The sequence below is a fragment of the Myotis brandtii genome, unplaced genomic scaffold (genome assembly GCF_000412655.1).
Source record: "Myotis brandtii unplaced genomic scaffold, ASM41265v1 scaffold397, whole genome shotgun sequence".
Taxonomy (NCBI): Eukaryota; Metazoa; Chordata; class Mammalia; order Chiroptera; family Vespertilionidae; genus Myotis; species Myotis brandtii.
The window spans coordinates 1182514-1202680 of NW_005365229.1; the positions used below are offsets into that span (position 1 = coordinate 1182514).

Here is a 20167-nt window from a genome sequence, read left to right on the forward strand (position 1 = left end):
ATATTTTTATTGATTTCAGAGAGGAAGGGGGGGAGAGAGAGAGAAGAGAGAGAGAGAGAGAGAGAGAGAGAGATCAGTGATGAGAGAAAATCATTGATTGACTGCCTCTTGCACGCCCCACACTGGGGATCAAGCCCATAACCCCGGGCATGTGCCCTGACCAGGAATCGATCCTTGACCTTGTGGTTCATAGGTCAATGCTCAACTACTGAGCCATGCCGGCTGGGCTCCCTGTTGTTACTTTTATTGATCTTTTAGTATTGTATCATGTATACTTCAAGAGGTTGTGGAAAATCACAGAATGAGATGGGGTGTAAACAAACAAAGAAACTACAAAGAAACAGATTAATTATAGAATCCTCTGTAGGGGTCTATCCTGATCTAGCCTGATCCTTCGCATTTTAAATGTATTAACAGACATTTGAAAACATTTCTCTTAGCCAGAGTTCCCCTTGTTAATACTGCAAACAACGTTTAAATGGAAAAGGAGGTAAGTGCTGCGAATCTATCCCCAACTTGAATATTCCACTAAAAACCTCTGGGTTTTGGAAGCTGAAGTCCAAGTGCATCTGGATTACCTGGAGGCTTGAGCACAGTCCACTTTTGTAATTGTAGTTTCTCCAACATTTAACAATTCATCCAGTTCCCACTATACGTTTTTCTCAGCGAGCGTGAAAGGGAACTAGCAGTGAACCTGGAAGCCTGGCCTGTCACATGCAAGCTGTGTTCCCCTAAACACTCATTTCACCTTCCTGAATCTCAGTTTCCTCATCTGGAAAGTGGGAAGAAAATGACCACATGCAGCTGTTAGAGTTTTCCCCCTAAATCAATGGGGACATAGATGTGAGAGGACATTATTTGGGGAAAATATTGCCATTTATAATTTTGACCTCATGGACTCACAAAGGATGCAAACAGTCTCCTCTCCTTCTTCACAAGAGGCCAGGCCTTTGTGTTTTTTCAGTCCACAGTTTAGAGGTGAGAGGGGGATAGTAAAGATCCTTGCTGTGTTGGTTTCATAGGATTTCAAATCCACTTGTTTGTGACAAAAATGACGTTATTTTTAAGAGTAAAGTTGTTTTGATCTGAGTGAAGTAAGCTGTGTCAGAATGTCATCGTCTCATCTGTCATCTCTGAGAAGCACTCAGTCGCTCAGCTGCTGAGGAGCGTCGCTGGGGGCTGAGCAAATGAAACACCTGGAGAAGCAACTGTGGCAAGAGGACATTTAGACCCTAAATGCTGCGCTTTGTGAGCGCTGTCCAGGAGCGTTAGGTCTAGGGGAGGCTACACTCTGCTGATGCAAATAGCTCTCCAAAGACCTTTGGTGGTCGCCACTAAAGGCAACCGACTCTTTCATGGGCAGTAGTGAAAATCACGGAGAGGGCCCTTGAAAGAGATCAGCTTGCCAGTCAAGACTGGTGCCCTGTTCCCTAGCAACATGCTCTACCAACAGGGGACTTTTACATTTGCTCTGGCATGTGGACATTGGCTTTCCTTTGGCCACGCCATCTCTCCCAGGTACCAACTCATATAATGATACATCTCAACTGAATCTGGACTTCATTCCTTCCATCTCCTCCTGCCCGGAACAAAGTGTGATGAATCTATCATTGGTTTGGAGTATGTTATTTCTTTATTAGCTTGTTAAGAGACATTATCCTGTATGCTCCAGGCTCGTGAAATTATTATAATTCTCACAGTGAACCTGCATTAAATAAACCATTGGCCAAGGCGATTTCAGCCTCTGAGCATAATTTGGCACAAAATAAAATAAGCCTTTTGAGGTTATAGTGCACTTTAAAAGTGGGCTGAGGCCTCCAGGAAGATGGAATCCCACTTCTGTTTTGGGTGGACAGAGCAAAAGAGAGCACAGAACGCGCTCCCGATAAGAATAAGCATCTTCCAGGGGTTGGGTGTGGGTCAGGCAGGTTCCCTGAACAGGCTGAATGCTTCTCCAGGGAAGCAGCCTTCATTGGGGGCCAAGAGTCCCTTTCTTATGGAGGCTGGGGAGGAGCACAGGGTGTCCAGGCTGAGGCTCTGGAGGGTGGACAGGCCACAGTGAGAAGGTCTGGGCCCACCTAAAAGTTATGTGTAAATGAACTGAGCATGATGATGGAAAGTTCTAGAACCTGAGGGGATTCTGACAGCCTATTACCATGACAGGAGTTGGACTTCTCACCAATCGCAATGGGAAAAGGGCAACATGGGCAGATTTCAAACTATTGACTTGTTGAAAAGTAACTATTTGTAGGGCTGATTTTACAGAAATCTAAACCTGTGACGGTTTCGGTCTGGGTTTACTGGTTTACACTGGGAGGGCTGGCTGATTCTCCTGTGAAGCTGATGGTCCTTGGTTGCCTGAGTTCCTCCATGGACCAAAAAGGCGATTAAAAATTAGGAGAAGGATGAGCAACACAGACTGTTTGACCTCATGCTTCCTAGTTGCTTCTTCCTTCAGAACTTTTTCCCCCAACCTATTTCTTGCCCCTACCAAGTTTTATTGAGCTGTGACTGACAAATAAAAATTTCATATAATTAGATATTACAATGTGCTTTTTAAAAGGTGTATAGGGTGATGATATAATATATGTATACACTATAAAATGGTTAGCACAAATCAACACATGCATGGCCTCACATAGTTATCTGTGTATGTGTGTGTGTGCCTGTGTGTGTGTGTGTGTGTGAGAGAGAGAGAGAGAGAGAGAGAGAGAGAGAGAGAGAATACTTAAGTTCCACTCTCTTAGCAACTTTCAAGTATAACTATTTTTATATTTCTAAGGTGGAAATCACAATCTGGAAAAAATACTTCTATAGTCAAAACCTTATTCTAATTCAGAAGTCTGCTTCTATAGGAAATTACCCATATTTTGACTCAAGACTAAACAATGCCCTCATAGTTTACTGGTAATAATAATAATACCAATAACAATATCCTGAGTGCCACTTAGTGTCAGGTACTATTAAAGGAGCTTTTTGCTCATGACTACAATTCATTCTCCTAGCAACCCAATGAGGCAGATATCACTCATTAGCCTCATTAAAGGTGAGGAAGTGGACGATCAAATAGGCCAATTAGCTTGCTGTATCTCACATAGTAAGTAACTATGCTAAGTTAAGAACCTGGTCCAAATCTGATCATATTCGGTAGGTGAATAGCGAAGATTTGCTACTGCACACAGCAGTCAAAGAGGAGGTACAAAGAGTATAATCGTTATATTATTGTAAACCTGCTTCAAATCCTGATCAGGCCAATTATAAGTTGCAGGCTGTTGAGGGTTCCCAGAATGTTAGTGTTAGGGTTGGTCCTAGAGATTGTCCAGATTAAAAAATGACTTGTACTTTTAAATTAATTTAATTCTCTTTCTCTCCCCTGTATATATTCAATGCTTTCAAACAATAATATACACTCTAGGATATCAGTCAATTTGCACTTGTTATTGATAGTCCCATGCATTTTTCACTATATCTCTCCGATTATGAAGTAATGCTCATTTTCATCTCTTTGTGGTTTTAGAGGGTATTGTGCTCCCCACTTAGCAGATGAGAAAACTGAGGCTCAAAATAAGAAGAGAAATCAGATAGGACTTTCTCAGGATACAGTTTATATTAGTGTGGGTCTATTAATTCATGAGACAACATGACCACAAAATCACATTCATTACCCCTGGGTCTTTGAGGTAAAGAAAATGATGAATAGTGGCCCTAGGGTACTCGAGGAAGGAAATCACAACACAATGGATTGCAAGGGAAACCCAACCATTGATAATTCTTATTTTCTCACTGAAGAAGGGAGAGTACAGAGGAGATGGTTACAACACAACCATTTACAAAGACAGCTTCTCTTACATCTTGCATGTTTGTGGAGGGGGACCCCAGGGTCGACATTGTTTACTGCATACTGAGGTAGAATTGAAGCTCTCCCTCCAGGGTGCTCCTCTCACACTTCATACAAATCACCCTGGGATCTGGAAAGTGCAGATTTTGATGGTGTGGGGCTTGGGTGGGACTTGAGAACCTGCATGTCTCACAAATTCCTGGTGAGGCCAATGCCACTCGTCTGGGAACCATACATTGCAGAGCTAGGCTCTCAGGACTCTCAATGTGGACCACTCCCATGTTGACATTTCAGAACAGAGTGAGGTAACCAGTTCTTTCCATGTCTGTTTTTGTTTTAAGTTTGAGACAGAGAAATTGAAGACAACAACTAAAATAATAACAGAGAAGCTATTATTCTGAGAAAGCTGTGAGGCTCATGTACATGTCCAGGACACCTTTTCAAAGTGTCCCCACCCCAACCACCTGTGCTCATCTTCAATTTAATGGAATTAGTTCACAAACCCTCTCATGATCTAGAAATGATGAAGAAAGCAAGTCCCTCGCCTTGTAATGCGATTTGAAATTTCAAGTGACATCATTGGACCATGAAAGGAGACAGAGATTCAGAGGATGCTAGAAACATCCCACAATCTTTGTTTTCTTTTAAAATGAATTTCAGGGCTACTAAAGCAATGGGGAACCACTGATGCTAGTTATCAGATATGTGCTCTATTTATATAATCTCAGGCAAAAATATTTCCATCTAAAAGATTAAGATAATTAAGGGAAAGGGTGTTTGGCTTTGATTATGTCTCATCACCCCACAACCTAGTGAGCTATTAAAACATTCACACATCACAATGCAGCAAGAATGAGTCAGGAAACAATTATAAAAATTGATGAGCTAGTTACTCCTTACAGAGATTTCCTCAAACCCTCACCTTCCAAACTACCACCCCACTAAATCCTCATAGCGATCCTTACTCTAAATGTTTTGTATATTAATTAAATAAATAAATTATTATGTTTTTTGTTTTATGTGTGTGTGTGTGTGTTTTTTTTTAGGAGAATCTAATTCCAGAGGAACCAATCACTGTGATCCACGCCAGGAGAAAAAGCTTGAGAAGTCATTTATTTCTGTCCAGTGACTGTACACGTACAGGCATTACACACAAATGTGGAAATAACATAGAGGCCACATGTAAACATAAATTGGTCCTTCTGGGAAAGAATTAAAAGTTGTCTTTGTAGGTACAAAGTCAGACCTTGATTTGGTAACTTTAAAAACAATACTAGACATTTTTAATGAAAAATTCCCTCTTACTCCCAAACATGGAGTCTATAGTACATCGTCTAGTGCCCTCTTCCCCCCCCGCCCCAAAAAAGCAAAGAAATGGAGTGGTTTTCATTTTTGTCAACTTCATGGATGCTTCATGAGCTAAGTAAGATTCTATCATGTGTGTATTCCCTTCTATTTGACTGGGATATTGTCTTCTATGAGAAAAAAAATTATTTATTTGCAATGAAAATGGCTCATCCAGAGACCCACGGGCTTATATTATCACAGGTTGTTCACCTGCCTCTAAAACCTTCACAGCTGAAGGGCCCTGATGCCTTTCCTTAAAAGATAGTTTTTATTTGCTTTTTTTGTGGCCTATCAAGTCAATGATCTGCAACCTGAAAAGTGTTTAATTAGACCATGACATGACCAAAGGAGTTGTTACATCTTGTCCCGTCACTGGCAAAGTGTCTGCCCACATGGCTGTGACAGCTATGGGCTATTGCGTTTGGAATTTTCTTTAATATCTCCCCAACTCCTTGTTGGTCCAGTCTGTTGACTGTTATAGGCCTGGTTCCTTTTTTAACTGCCTCAATTACATATTCATCCAATAGTGCATAACAGTTGCTCAGAAGCCATTATAGATGGTGGACCAAAGGCAATTAGTTCTTGAAATAAAAACTTGAGCACTCTTTCTTCTAACGTGTGTGTGTGCGTTTCTGAAAATTTGAAATGAGAGAAACTCCGGGAACATATCTATCAGTAACAGGCATATCTCTTTTCAGCACGGAGAGCTTTGTGTCTACAAACAGGTTTCAAAAATCACATTGATGCTACTATCAAGAACTATACACTCCCTCATCCACGATTTTAGAGCAATCTTAATTGTTATCAAATAAAATCATTGCCAATCTACAGAGCAGGTTGGCAGAAAACATAATTAGTGTGGTTAGTTATGGTAATTTTTTTGGTGAGTGCCCAATGGGGACTATTTGACCCATAGGGGAAATAGATACAGTATTGGTTGCCTCGAGAGCATGGAAGTCCACTGACTTTGTAGTCATTAAGTCACATCTTAGTTATGACTATTTGAAGTTGAAAATGTGCCTTTGCCCTGACCTTGTAACAAAAGCAGAAGGAAGCAGAAACAGCCCAGGACCTGCCCTAATAGACATTGGATTAGAAGCCCAGTCAATGGATTTCTGAGACTAGGGATCACCCTGTTTGGACCCACTTCTTCCAGCTGCACAGTGGGGATTCTGCTCAGGATGAGCACATACATTCTGGTTGTCCTGGGACAATCCTAGCTGAAGCCTGTTGTCCCTGGATCCTGATCAGTATGTTCCTTCTCTGTCACACATTCCATTCTGAATGATTTCTATTGGCATCTGCTTACCTCATTATTCTATTGTCTACTGCTTACCTCATTAGCTTGTTGATGCAATGTTTTAAATAGTACCTGACACACAAGAGACATTACCAAAAACTTAACTTCAAAATAGAAATCTACATGATAAAAAAAGAAAAAAAATGTAGCAGGAAAGATCATACAAAAATGCTCACTTTAAAATAACCTGACATATCAAAATATAAACTTTGAAGAGCTGATAATAAATTGAAAGGCTTATTCAACCCTTAGCACACACCTCCCCCTACAAAGTTTTTCCATAAAGAAACAAAAACAAAGCCAAACAAACAAACAAACAAACAAACACCATAAATCTCTCATGAAACTTAATGGATTAGGTTAGCATATAACCTTATCTATTATATTTTAAAAGGCTTGTCCATACCATACTCAGCTGAATAGGTTTGGTCACTATTCTACCTGAACTCTTTGAGTGACTCTAAACCAGCCGTGGGCAAACTACGGCCCGCGGGCCGGATCCGGCCCATTTGAAATGAATAAAACTAAAAAAAAAAAAGATCGTACCCTTTTATGTAATGATGTTTACTTTGAATTTATATTAGTTCACACAAACACTGCATACATGCTTTTGTTCCGGCCCTCCGGTCCAGTTTAAGAACCCATTGTGGCCCTCGAGTCAAAAAGTTTGCCCACCCCTGCTCTAAACTGTTCCAAAAACCAGAGTTTTAGAGATTCAGGTGGATTTGAAATAATCTGGATATTTTTGGTTTCCTCAAAGCTCATTCTCGCTCTCAAGGGTTAAAGCTCTTAATTGACTATCTTATGGGAATATGCAAAAATAAAAACAAGAACATTTTATGTATTGCCCTCTATGTGCTGGATATTTCATAGATACTGTCTCCAAATTTGTAAACCACTCAGTAAGGTGGAGTCAGTACAACCACATAACAGATGAGGTGGTCCCTACTGCAAATAAATGACTTCTTAAGGTTGCACCACTAAGATGCAATAGAATCTAGTAATTAAGGGCATAGATTTAAACTTTTAAGCTGAACTGGACAACTTGTCCAACTTTTCCAAGCTTGCTTCCCCATCTGTAAGATGGAGGTGACAACATCAGTCTTACAGGGTTGGTGTGTGAGCTCAGTGACACTGTATTTGTAGAGCACTTAGAACAGTGTCTTTTACTTAGTAAGGACTCCATAAATAGCCATTGGTATTATTGCTAATATTGTTATCATTATTATAGAGAGATGATTTAAATCAAAGTATGGTTCATCTCCTATATCAAACTTCATCTCCTGGTGTGGTATGTCAAGAAGTCGTAATCAATAGTGCAAATAATGAAGTCCTCTATTTCCACTTAATGAACATTAACAGCAGCATTGTCATATATATTGAAAGTTTTATTAAAGAAATCTATTTTCATCTTGTAATAGGAAATTCACAAGCAATAAGTGTTTCTTTCTAGTTACCCTCAAGCTGTCTAGAATAATTAGTTTCACTTTCTCTTCCTGAGCAAACTTTAAACTAAAAATAAAATTAAGCATATGAATAAAATTAGGAATATATTATCTACTTATGTATTATATATAATAATATAAAGATATATATCTGTGTATCTTAACCCAGTGTTCTAATAATAAAAATGGACATATTTTTCTAGTCACTGAGATATAAAAGAATATAAATAAAGACATTAATGACTAATTTCTTCTACTTTCTATTACAAGTTAACGGAGCATCTTTTTTAAAATTGCAGAACCGAGGTGAGCTTATTGGTATGTATGAAAACAGCAGAAAGATAAAAAAAAAAAAAAACTCAGATCAATGACAATTTCAACAAGCCACAATCCAAGAAGGTGCAGAGTAATAACTACAGTTTGCTGCCAAGCTTTGACTCAACAGATTATGATCTGAATTCAGAATGGTTTCCTCTTGCCCTGCCTCCTTGTCTCAGGTGGGGAGATGGCACGGAATATGCTTCCATCCTCTCTCAACCTCCATGAACTAAGCCCTCAGTTTCTTGTCCATCTGAGAATGCCATCCTTGGCATCTCCAAGTTTTACAATGTTCTCACTTTGGCTTTTTCCAACAGTGATGTCTCAAGAAAGATTAAAAATGTAAATAAAAGAGAAAGGTTACCATAGAGTTGCTGACTTTTATTTTGCCAAGTAAGAACATTAAAAACAAAACTGGGTAAGAGAGAAAAAAAAAGAAAAAAAAAAGCTACCATTTGCAGCTGTCATCATTTCATAAAAAAAAAAAAAAAAGCTTTTTTTTTTTTTTTTAAAAAAACAGCATCTAAGAAAGAAGCCTGGACAAAGCCTGGGCCATTCCCCAGATGAGCTGACAGCCCTATTACATCGCACCTGTGTTCTTTCCCTGTCCTGGGAAACCAGTAATATGTCATCAGAGGCAGCCATCAGGCCCGGAACCGGCCTGGGAAGACAGTGCTTTAAACAAAGCACTAGGATAAGATCTTGAGATCTCTCCCTGTACAATTCACAGAGAACAGGGGGCTCACTACTGCTTTGCAACCAGAAGCAGTTTCAACCTCTGGAACTTGGCTTAGCTGAGAGGAATGAGTAAAACAACGGGAGTCCCTCCCTTGTCTGCTCTGCATTGCTTGTCCTCATTAAGGGAGACCTATTATCCATAGAAGAAGCAGTCTGTATTCTATCCCACAATAAGAAAAAGTCCAATCATTTAGTCCCTAAAGTACAACAATATTTTTTAAATTACCCTTTGTATCCACAAAAATACGCTGTACCGTAAAGGAGTAAATTAAATTTTCATTCACGATGCTCAGATGCTTTCTGGCTGACAATCTCTTAATTTTTAGTCTGTCTCATTTGATAAGGACTCCAAATCAAATGCTGTATTATTTTAAGTGCAATTGTCAGCCTTATTTTAACAACGGCTTCTCTCTATTATTTAACCTGAATCCAGGAGGTAATAAGTTCTCAAATACAGAGGGAGTGGCCTGCACTCAAGGAAATAAACTCAAATCCCTTTACTTCTTCAGTTTAGATCAAACTTAGGAGGCACATTTGGCTTTAGTTCTATTTTCTGTAGTTATGCTTATGACAAAATACTATAAGAAGGCAGAAATTTGGTCTTTTGCTACCTGTTTCCTTCCTTGCTTCCTTCCTTCCTTTTTCCTTTTGTCTTTCTTTCTGTTCATCCACCTGGCCACTTATATATCTGTGTATGTTTTAATCTATCATCTATCTATCTATCTATCTATCTATCTATCTATCTATCCATCCATCCACCCACCTATCTATCCATCCACCCATCTTTGTGTGTGTGTGTGTGTGTGTGTGTGTGTATAACTATCTCTATCACCTATATAATTTAAAATAGTAGACCAGCCAAAGACATGCCTACTTGTCCCTGTTGAGTTTTTAAAAAGAACTACTAATTTACTTCTCTCTTAAACAGCACCTTTTATTTGTGGGTTATGAGTATCAGAATTAAACAGTGTTGTAGCATGTGGCTTGTGACTACAGCCTGAATATGACCAGTCCTGGCCACATTTTATTAGCATTTACCAAGTTACTCTCGTGAGTTCTTCCTGAGGTCCTAAGGCACAGGTATGTGTATGTGTATTGTACACATGTATGTATGTCAGCACACATATATATGTATGAATATACATATATATTTCAATTGCAGAGAGCAAGATAATTGATATTATGGCATTTTCATTAGATTGTCTATTAAGCTGAACTTGCCATCACACCGTGTTTGTTATACAAACATAGAAATTTCATATGGTATAGTCTAATACTGCCAATAAAACTTCAAGATCACAAAAATCAAACAAACTAAAAGAGGTAGAAAATAAACAAAGCCCAGTTGCTTGCTGCCTCTTTTGCTCAGTCTAGAGAGTCATCTGCACTGCCAGGTCTCTAACTGTATGTATAAAGCTGCTGATTTCAGGGATTCTTAAAGGAAATATATCTTACATGAACGAAGAAAGGGTCCCTGGTACCTATCAGTGCAATGGGATCATTATGAAATTTCTAAGTGAACCGCTTTGTATCACTTTCTTCTCGAGCTGGTCTGTGTTTAATTCCCTTCTGTCCTAATGTGGAGGGTCGTTCTCATGCACTGGTTGTTAGATGTTAGGATGTCAGCAAGCAGGACAAGCATGACAAATACCTGCCTTTCCGAAGGGATCACATTTTCATCCAAGCTATGTACACACCATAGGTATTTCCCCAAACATTTGTAGCATAATTCATTGAACAGGGAACCCCCCCCCCCCCCCCTTTATTCCCTTGTTTGGCTGCTCAAAGATGCAACAACCATCAAGTCATAATACACAAAGAAACCAAGAGCCAATCCATAGAGAGAAGCCTGCCCCCAGGCTAAATCCAAGCAAGCCATTCCTCGAGCTAATGTGATGATGGACCTGTCAGATCCAGAACGTATCACGGACACATCAGCAACACCAAGTGGCATGCAATGACCAGATGACCGTCGGCCCCACTGCCATGCTTTCATTGGTTCAAGCTCAGAACACAATCTCCTTGGAGAGTTTGGACAGTTGGCTTTTCATAAATCCAAGTGAGGTTGGAAATAAAGATTTGGTGAGGTCAAGTGCTTACCAAGTATTTCCTAAATGCCGAGGAAAGATGTTTGCCTATTCCCGTTAAATGCATCAAGGAGACTATTAAATCACCTAGTCCAGTCAGGTCTTTTTCTTTTGGGGAAATCTCTGCCCACACCAGATGGTCTTCGTTCTGGAGGTCAGCGTTCAGAAACTCTCAGGATGCTCCAAGGTAATCAGCATGTGATAGTTTAACCAAGAAAATGATGGGCAGAGAGTTGCAAGCTGCCCATCAAGGACCTTCTGGGCCGTCCTGAGGTTACCTGAGTTCAATATTTTCCAAAGGTCCCTGAATTTTTAATTGGGTGAAAGCTTAATTTGTGCTGATAAAAGGTAAAATTCTACCAACTGGGGACACCAAACTTCTTTCACTTTCAAGACATCTGAAATGACTCATGGTGACAGGGCAGGTTGCTGCCCTTTCTCTTTGGAACAGGTTGCCAACTATGGACATTACCAAAACGTTCTAATTCCTGCTGATTTTACCTCCTATTCTGGAAGGGTTTCTTTGGGTTAAGGAGTTTTCCTCTTTATCATCTAGAGAACAGGAGCTAAGAATCGATCACTATTGATATTACACTGTGATTGTGTTAAAATAAAATATTAACAGCTGCCCTAAGATAAATTCTAGATACTTGGCATCTTCAATCTAGATTCAAAAGCTATTCTGATAATTTCACTGAAACATGTGTCTTCTATAAAAGGGTCTTTCTTCACCTTACCTGTTTACTAAAAGTAATAGGGAAGACCACCACTTCATAAATACACTTTACAAATCAAACCAGAAATATCATTTTAAAGATTGTTTTCTGGTAATTTACCTATTACTGCATTTACTTCAATGCTATATTTCCATATGTGACATGTGTCTTGCTTATAATACAGTTAAATAGGGTTGGTAACCAATTTACACAGCAAGTAAGAAGACCTAATGTGCAAATATTTTTAATGAACAGCAAGAGGCCAATTACATAGATAAGACTATTACCACTGAGTTTGTTTCTTCAACTGAAACTATTAGACTCAAGTGGGAATTGTAAAGTTATTCAAAATTTACCAATTCAAGAATGAGGGCAATTTTTCAGTAAGACATGTTGCCAATGAGAATCTTAATAAAATTAAAATAACAGATTTTCATACACATATTTGCATATATGGTGCCTCCAAATGCAACAACATTTTAACTTAAGTTTTAGATGAATACAAAAGGAGATGGACAGATCCTCAAGTAATTCTACACTTCATAAATACACTTTACAAATCAAACCAGAAATATCATTTTAAAGATTGTTTTCTGGTAATTTACTGCATTTACTTCAATGCTATATTTCCATATGTGACATGTGTCTTGCTTATAATACAGTTAAATAGGGTTGGTAACCAATTTACACAGCAAGTAAGAAGACCTAATGTGCAAATATTTTTAATGAACAGCAAGAGGCCAATTACATGGATAAGACTATTACCACTGAGTTTGTTTCTTCAACTGAAACTATTAGACTCAAGTGGGAATTGTAAAGTTATTCAAAATTTACCAATTCAAGAATGAGGGCAATTTTTCAGTAAGACATGTTGCCAATGAGAATCTTAATAAAATTAAAATAACAGATTTTCATACACATATTTGCATATATGGTGCCTCCAAATGCAACAACATTTTAACTTAAGTTTTAGATGAATACAAAAGGAGATGGACAGATCCTCAAGTAATTCTATCTAAGAATAGTGTTAAACATTTTTTTAAATGTCTAGATTGGTCTTATTGAAGAACGCAATTTAAATGAGATCTTTGTAATTAACCTTGTTTTCAGCTTGGGGGTAGATGCACTTATACTGAGAAGCAAGATAAAAATCCCTCCAAAAATAAATCTGTTTAAGATTCTTATAATTATACGGCAGGCTTAAGTTACTATGATTATAATTACATACAAAGTGGGTGTTTACGAATTTAGCATCTAGAAATATTTTCATAAAAATAATTAAGGATTGTAGATAAACCACATTACAACTGATACTTGGTGAATCTTTGGTGTGCAGAATTTAATAGCGTTAAGCCTTTTCATTTGTCAGATAATCTTAAGTACTTCAAGATTGTCAACGTTTTTATTAACCTACTGACCCTCTCCTTTTTCCTAATCCAGTGTCAAAGTGTATTGAAGATAGCAACTTACATAAAACCTATTTTTGTAATTATTGGGTAACTGCATAATTTATGTATTTGGATCTGAATCTTGCCAATTGTTTGAATTTCTTTGGAAGCTCCCTCTAGCCTTGAGACCTCGTTATGGTTGTTTTTTAAGAATATAGTAATAATTCCTGCATACAAGCAGAAGGCAGATCTCAACTCCACCTTGCCAAAGAGCCATTTTATTACATGTGTGTGCATGGGGTTTTCAAAGTGCCATTCTTAAGGCTCAGCAATTTCCTTTGCTTTATCAGACCTCAGAAGAATCCTGTAGCCGCAATGAGCTCACAACACGTCTGGGAGGAATGGAATGGAACTGCAGGGAAAGCACCAGAGCAAACCCAGGTAGGAACCCAGTCACAACAGGCCAGGGAGGAGGACCAGTGGCTGCCGACATGTCCCATTCAAGATCAAATACATCTCCTTGCTTACCTGTCTGACCCAGCATGCCTCAGCCACACATGCAAATTGTTATCATCACTGCTTTATTCATGAAACATATTTTTAAATTAAAGGAGTCATTACCCAAAATAAGCACCCTTAGTGACATTTGAGCATGCAGAGCATCTGAACATTCACATTTATGTCCTCAGGAAACAGAGCCAACGCATTGCATTCAATATGGAAACACACACTTTCTTTTTTCAAGGCACCTAAACAGAAATAGCTGCGGCTTGTCGTTTCAGGAACCGAGTCATCTGTTAGGCCTGGGTAATTGGTCATAAAGCTCTTCCACACCAACCCTCCCCCGCCATCCATTATGACTTGTGCATTTTTTAAACCCACTTCTGTCCCTTCTGCTGCCTGTCTTAGGGTGTGGCGTGCATTACAAATAAAAGTCGGCTTGTCTTAGTAGGATTGGACACTGGATGTTTCAAAATAACCAATCTCCTTAGGAATGCCAACTACGCCTCCCCCATTCCTTTCTGATGGATTAAATAGTGGTTCACTGGGTGTAAAGAGCTGTAACAAAGGGAGATGGGGTGCTTGCAGTCAAGGTAAGCCTGCGGGATCATCTTCTGTTTTCTTCATCTGAGCTGGATGAGACCATGGTCTTCCAGAGAAGACCATGAGAAGGTTGCACAGGGAGTGTGCATGTACATGCAAGGTGTGCTGTCACAAGGGCTGAAAGATCTCTACACAAACAAAACATACCATTTTCTTTGTGTCTTAGCAAAGAGAGCGAGAGTTTGGAATGAACTGGGCATCGCTGGCCATCCTGTCTCTGTGTGGCCCTCTTTGTGGTCTCACGTGGGACCTAACTTGGTGGGTGCTGCCTACCCAGATGTCATGCATTTGCATCAAGACTGGACACGAATCTCGTCTCCCCACCAGCTGAGTTAATTTCCAAGTGGCTGTCAAGCACAAAAAGGAAGACCCTTACCTGTCACTGTAGGCAGCTGCAGTGGCTGGGGTAGGCTGGGCGTAGCGGTATGCAGCATAACCACCCTAAAACACAAGGAGAAAGTGAACTTAGCGATGCCAAGGAGCCCGACTCAGGGAGGCCCCATGGTGAGACCACACCAGAACAGCAGTGACCCAAATCTACCAGTCTAAAGTGGAGGTTAATGAAAGCTTAGTGTCAGAGCGGAAGAACAAAAACACACACCAGAGAGACAGGGGATTGGAGACCAACTCCAGCCGGATGTTAAAGGTTAGCAGGTGTAAGCATATCCCCAGGGGGAACCCAGGTACCCTTTGAGGGACATGTACCTAAGAGTTAACAGTGATTGTCTTGGGATGGGGAGGATTATGGGGAATTATTTAAATACTCTTGATACTTTGCTGAACTTTCCAGATTTTCAAAACCGATTATACTTTACCTTTACTTATTAACTATTAACTTACATTTTATTCAAACAGTCTTTGATTCCTTCCTTAAAAATCCAGTATAGGTTAAACCACTACCCTCTTGTCTTTTCTATTTATTCATTTTTAACCCCCTTAGAAGGCAAGCTTACTAGTAATCTCTTGCATATATAGTTGTTTAACCAGTAAAGCAATTAAAGAAGACAGTCCTTAGCTTTGCACATCTTACATAATTATTTTTAAAAGCAATGGTAAATACTTCTTAAAAATTCTGTCTTTTCGGCTAAAGATATCACAGAGATTCGGATGGGGAATTCGGTGTGGAAAATATGATAAAGGATTCCAATTTGTAAATAAAATCATTAAGAGAGAAAAAAAATCTGAAAAAATAATTAACATTTAGTTGTATGTACCAGTAATTGCAATTGTTCAATTAAGCAGAGGACAAGCAAATGGGCATATTTGAAAGGAATGTGTTCAGTGGAGCATTGATTATCAAACTGTGAAAATAACAGAGCGTCTTGCTCAGCCGACCACGGCGAGACATCAGCCACCGTAGAATGATCTCAGTACAATTAACAAACAGGCTCCAGGCTCCACTGATAAGACAGGGACCATTCAGGTTCTAATAGGAATGCAGTCCCACAATCCTCTGCGGGGCAACTCGGGACAGGCTACTGTGTCCACGGGCACCTAACAGCAAGACCATGGATGTGCCAGAGGGTACCTAAGCATAGAATTGAGAGTAGAGGAGTTTGTTACATTTGGCTCCATATCCTATAGGGAAAAACCAAGCAGTAGGATAGGAGGCAGATGAATGGGGAAGCTCAAAACTCATCTTTTAAAATGTAGATTAAACTGGTCTCAATCATTTATTTCTACCTTCTACCACCCACAGCTCACTTTCAGAGGAATTTCGCCATCACTTACACAGCAATTCTAGAAAGCTAGTTTGTCCTTGCAAAAGTTTGTTCTTCGGATCAGTCCTGGAGGAGACAGATCCAAGACATTCTGACAGATAATCAGCAATAATTTGGAGCCAGATAAAAGAAAAAAAGTCTCCCTTGAAAAACAATGTAAAAGTAAAAAACACACATACAAAAAAAAACAACACAAAAAAACACGAGGTCTTAGGCAGACACCACCTGGTGTTCCAAACACCATGTTCTCTAATTAGGAGCGGGGAAACTCATTAAATGTGCTGAGGAGTTGTAAAACCAAAGCCGTTGTCACACCAGCACCAAGCTCAGACACAGCCTGGTGGGCTGAGGGGAAAGAGGTCACCAGATTTCTGGAGCCATTCTTTTCATTTGCCTGCCCATCTCCATGGCTTTCTTGATGCATCCAGAAAGACAGGTGTGCAGGCCTGTGCAGTACACTTAATGAGGGAGGAGGGAGGGGCTGGAATTGGCTAGCTGACGGCTAGGAAGCATTAGCTGCAACCAGCTGAAAGCTCTGAGTGGAGAAAGTGTGTTTGTGCATGTGTATGTGTGCATGTGTGTGTGAGAGTGTGTTATTTTTGTCTCTCCCAGAATCATAATAAAAAAAATCCTGCCAAGATATTTGCATCAACTGCCATGTCAATCAATCATGCTTTGGAGACTGTGAATTTGGTCCCAGCAAAGATTTTTAGCCTCGTCCCACTTGCAAATCCTCTTTGTTTGAACTCTGTACGTCTCCCTCAACTTCTGCAGTAGTTTTCGTCAATGAAATTAGGTAACGAGTTTGATGAGTGGAAATAGCTGTGGCAGTGCACACAGAAGGTAACAAACATGAACCTCACTGAGCACTATGCCCATATTTATTGTATGAACCTAACATGGATCTGTGTACACCGGGGATCCATCCGCATAACAGACATGCTCATCTATGAAGCTTTGAGAGGACCCGTTCTCTCCATAGTTGCATATGATTTGGCCACTCAGAGAACATAGGCGTGTGTTTCCATGCAATACCAGCACCAGTGGTCAGTGCCTTAACACTTATCTTTGTTCACTAGGAATTTGTTTAAAATTCCTAGTGATTCAAGAGTCAAGGCCATCGTTTGCTAAAGTCTGTAGAGCCAGTGTCTGTGCTGTACGATACGGTAGCCACTTGTCAGTGACTATTGAACACTGGATATATAGCTAGTACAACAAACTGTTGAATTTGTAATTTATTGAATTTGGGTTCATTGGAATGTAAATAGCCACACGGGGCTGGTGGCTACCCTAGTGAGTCCAGGTCTATGTGATCCCTGAAATATATAACAGTTGGGAAAAGAAAAGGGTTAGGTGGCCTAATACCTGCACATCTATCTACTTCATTGCCTTCTGGACTGTTTTTCGTCTGTATAAAACCCATATTAGGGGAATAACAGAGTTGTGTATTAGCTCAGTGTCTGTGTGCAAATACTGTAAAATTATCAAAAAAATACAAATGGCTTTAATTTGCCTTTCTAACAGGTAACTGTCATCAATTTTATTGCTCCATATTTTGCAGTTCGCTGAGCATAGCCAGAGCTGCTGCAAGGTTCTGTGCTAATGTCTGAAAAAGGAGAGCTCACTTCCATTTGCTGTCACCAAACCGTGTCCATGTTGAAACTGGTCCTCCCAGATCTAAGGACGAAAATGCATCCTTGACAGTGAGATTTTTTCCCCACTACCAATGGAAAAGGGGCGACAAGCACAACATAGTTCTCCACTCCCTACTCATAAAGCATACTCATTTTTCACATGCTGGACAGCAGCAACATATAAATGTGACCTTATGTGAAATGTAAATTTTAAATGGCCCTTATAAATTGCCCCTCCCTCCCCTGCCACCACCATCGGATGGATGTAGCCACATAAGATACTGGCTCACCGGGTCGGAAACATTTCATTTGTTACCGAGACCCCTGGAGGTCCTTTGGGGGAAGTTACTGATGTGGAATCTCTAGTGATGCCCTAATAAAGTATTTTCAGAAGTGTACTGCTGGGATACTAGTAGTAGCAGGGAAAGGGAAGGTACCTGAATCAGCTAGGCTTGGGAATTACTTAATTAAACACTATGGAAGTGGTTGCTCTATTTGTGGAACTTAAAGCAATGCTGACGAGCACCATGGATCTCCACTGCATCGCAAAGTAGTTAGACAAAGGGAATCACATTGTTAACTTGAGAGCATACTTTTTGGAAAAAGATGTTCTACTATCCAAATGGTGAATTACTTGGGGGAGGTGAAACTTGTGGGTGCTGGTGGGGACCTGGGATGGGTGGGACTGTGATGGGCTTGATCACAGACACATCTCCTCCTCTCCAAGAATATCCCAGGATCTCACTTTGTGCAAAGCAGGTAGATTGTTGCATATATAATGAACTCAACATTTTATGTATGAAAACAACATTTACAAGGACATTTGCAAGATGAGACACTTAAATATAAATCATTATTCCCTAATTTATCTGCATTATACATCCAGCTGTTTTTGAAATGTGGCAAGTTTTCTTGAAAGGTAAAAATAAAAGTTCATGTCAGGAATTTTAATTAATTTGTCCTCTCTTAGTCTCAAGTACCCCTTTTTCATAATAGAGTTCTTATTAAAATGACTAATTTTCACAGTAAAAAATGTACTTTCTTAATGGACTTAATACTGAACAAAAATGATAATTGCAGGTTATAGGAAAACCCATGTAATAAAACTCCCACTGATTACCCTAGTATTACATTCTTCTTTCATTTTATTTGACAGTTTTAATGTTGGTTTTAGACCAAATTTGGAGACTCAACCATGTACATTCCAATGAATGTGGGGCTACTTTCCTTCCTGAAAATTTTTTCATTTGGAGGTTGCTTTGGCAGTGAGAAGTAGGTTTGGAAGCTATAGCAATGGGTGTGAAACAAATTTATAAGAACCCACAATGAAACCAGGAAGAAATATATTAGTTATCCTCAATACTAGATGCATAAGAGGTTTTTTTTGTTGTTGTTTAACCATTCCAGGTGACTCCTGGAACCTACTAAAATTTTTCTTAGACAATTGGTTCAAAGAAACCCTAGATTTCTTTTTCACTGAATTTATATTGATTGAGACCAGATGCATTTTAAGAAATGTATAGCCAAGCCAGACGCCCATTTTGATACACTCATGATCTAGCAAAGGGGAAATTTGAGGATGACCATCTCCATTCTTGGAGAATTCACATCAAAACTGGAAAATTCAGTTCAGTCTTTCCTCCTATGTTAGGGAGTATCTCCCTCCCTGGAATGGTCTTGTTAGTAAGATTTCACAGCAAACCCACAACCAGAGTGATGAGTTTTTCCACCAGTCAGGATTTCATACCTGTAGCAATTTATTGCCATACACAGGCTCTTGATACACTACTCTATAAGGAAACAGAAATGTAATGTTTTCAATGCAAAAATGAAATAAATAAAAGAAAATGCATAAGTCAGACCGAAATTCCAGAGCAATTCATTTACAAGTTTGCTTCTCTTCACTAAGACCTGGAGTGACCCATGGAACCAGAAGAGGAACCAGTGACAAACAATTCTAGTTGCAAATTTCTGTAACTGAGAGAATCAAGAAGGGGGAGATGGGATCAAATAACTCACTGATTTGTGTTATAACCCGTGTTTCTTTTTAAAGGAGGAAGAAAAGATATTTTCATGGCTTTTTGTCCTTCCAATCATATTCCAATGGTTCAAGTTAATTATTTTGAAATTTCTCTCTTGAGCTCATGATTGGAATTCTCCGGAATACCTGAGAATTTAATTTCGATGCCTAATTATTGAGGCAGTTAAGGTGACAGTACAGTAGCAACCATAACTGTATCAACACCTGTGTTTCTTAAATTTAATTTCTACTAACATCAAAAAGCACAATTGTATTTCACAAATTAATGAAGCACATGGAAGCTACCAAAACTACTTTGAATAGATATGACTAGAAAAATGATGTGTGTGTGTGTGTGTGTGTGTGTACATGCACATGGGTCTAGAAAATATATGTGTTGTTAACTTGTTATTACTTCATTCAAGTGTAACACTTACAAGATCTCAAAAGAACCAAGGGACAGATGGAGTTGATTTGTGGATGGGAGAGTGATTCATGGATGTGGCTAATC

At 39.3% G+C, this 20167-nt stretch overlaps 1 protein-coding gene across 1 annotated transcript in view; it reads right to left on the reverse strand.

Moving 5' to 3' along the window:
• The window catches only part of RBFOX1 (RNA binding protein, fox-1 homolog (C. elegans) 1), a 2191581-nt gene that overhangs the window by 22898 nt on the left and 2148516 nt on the right, over nucleotides 1-20167 (reverse strand). The window contains 1 exon segment of the mRNA XM_005872925.2: nucleotides 14658-14722. Coding sequence (XP_005872987.1) covers nucleotides 14658-14722 — 65 coding nt within the window.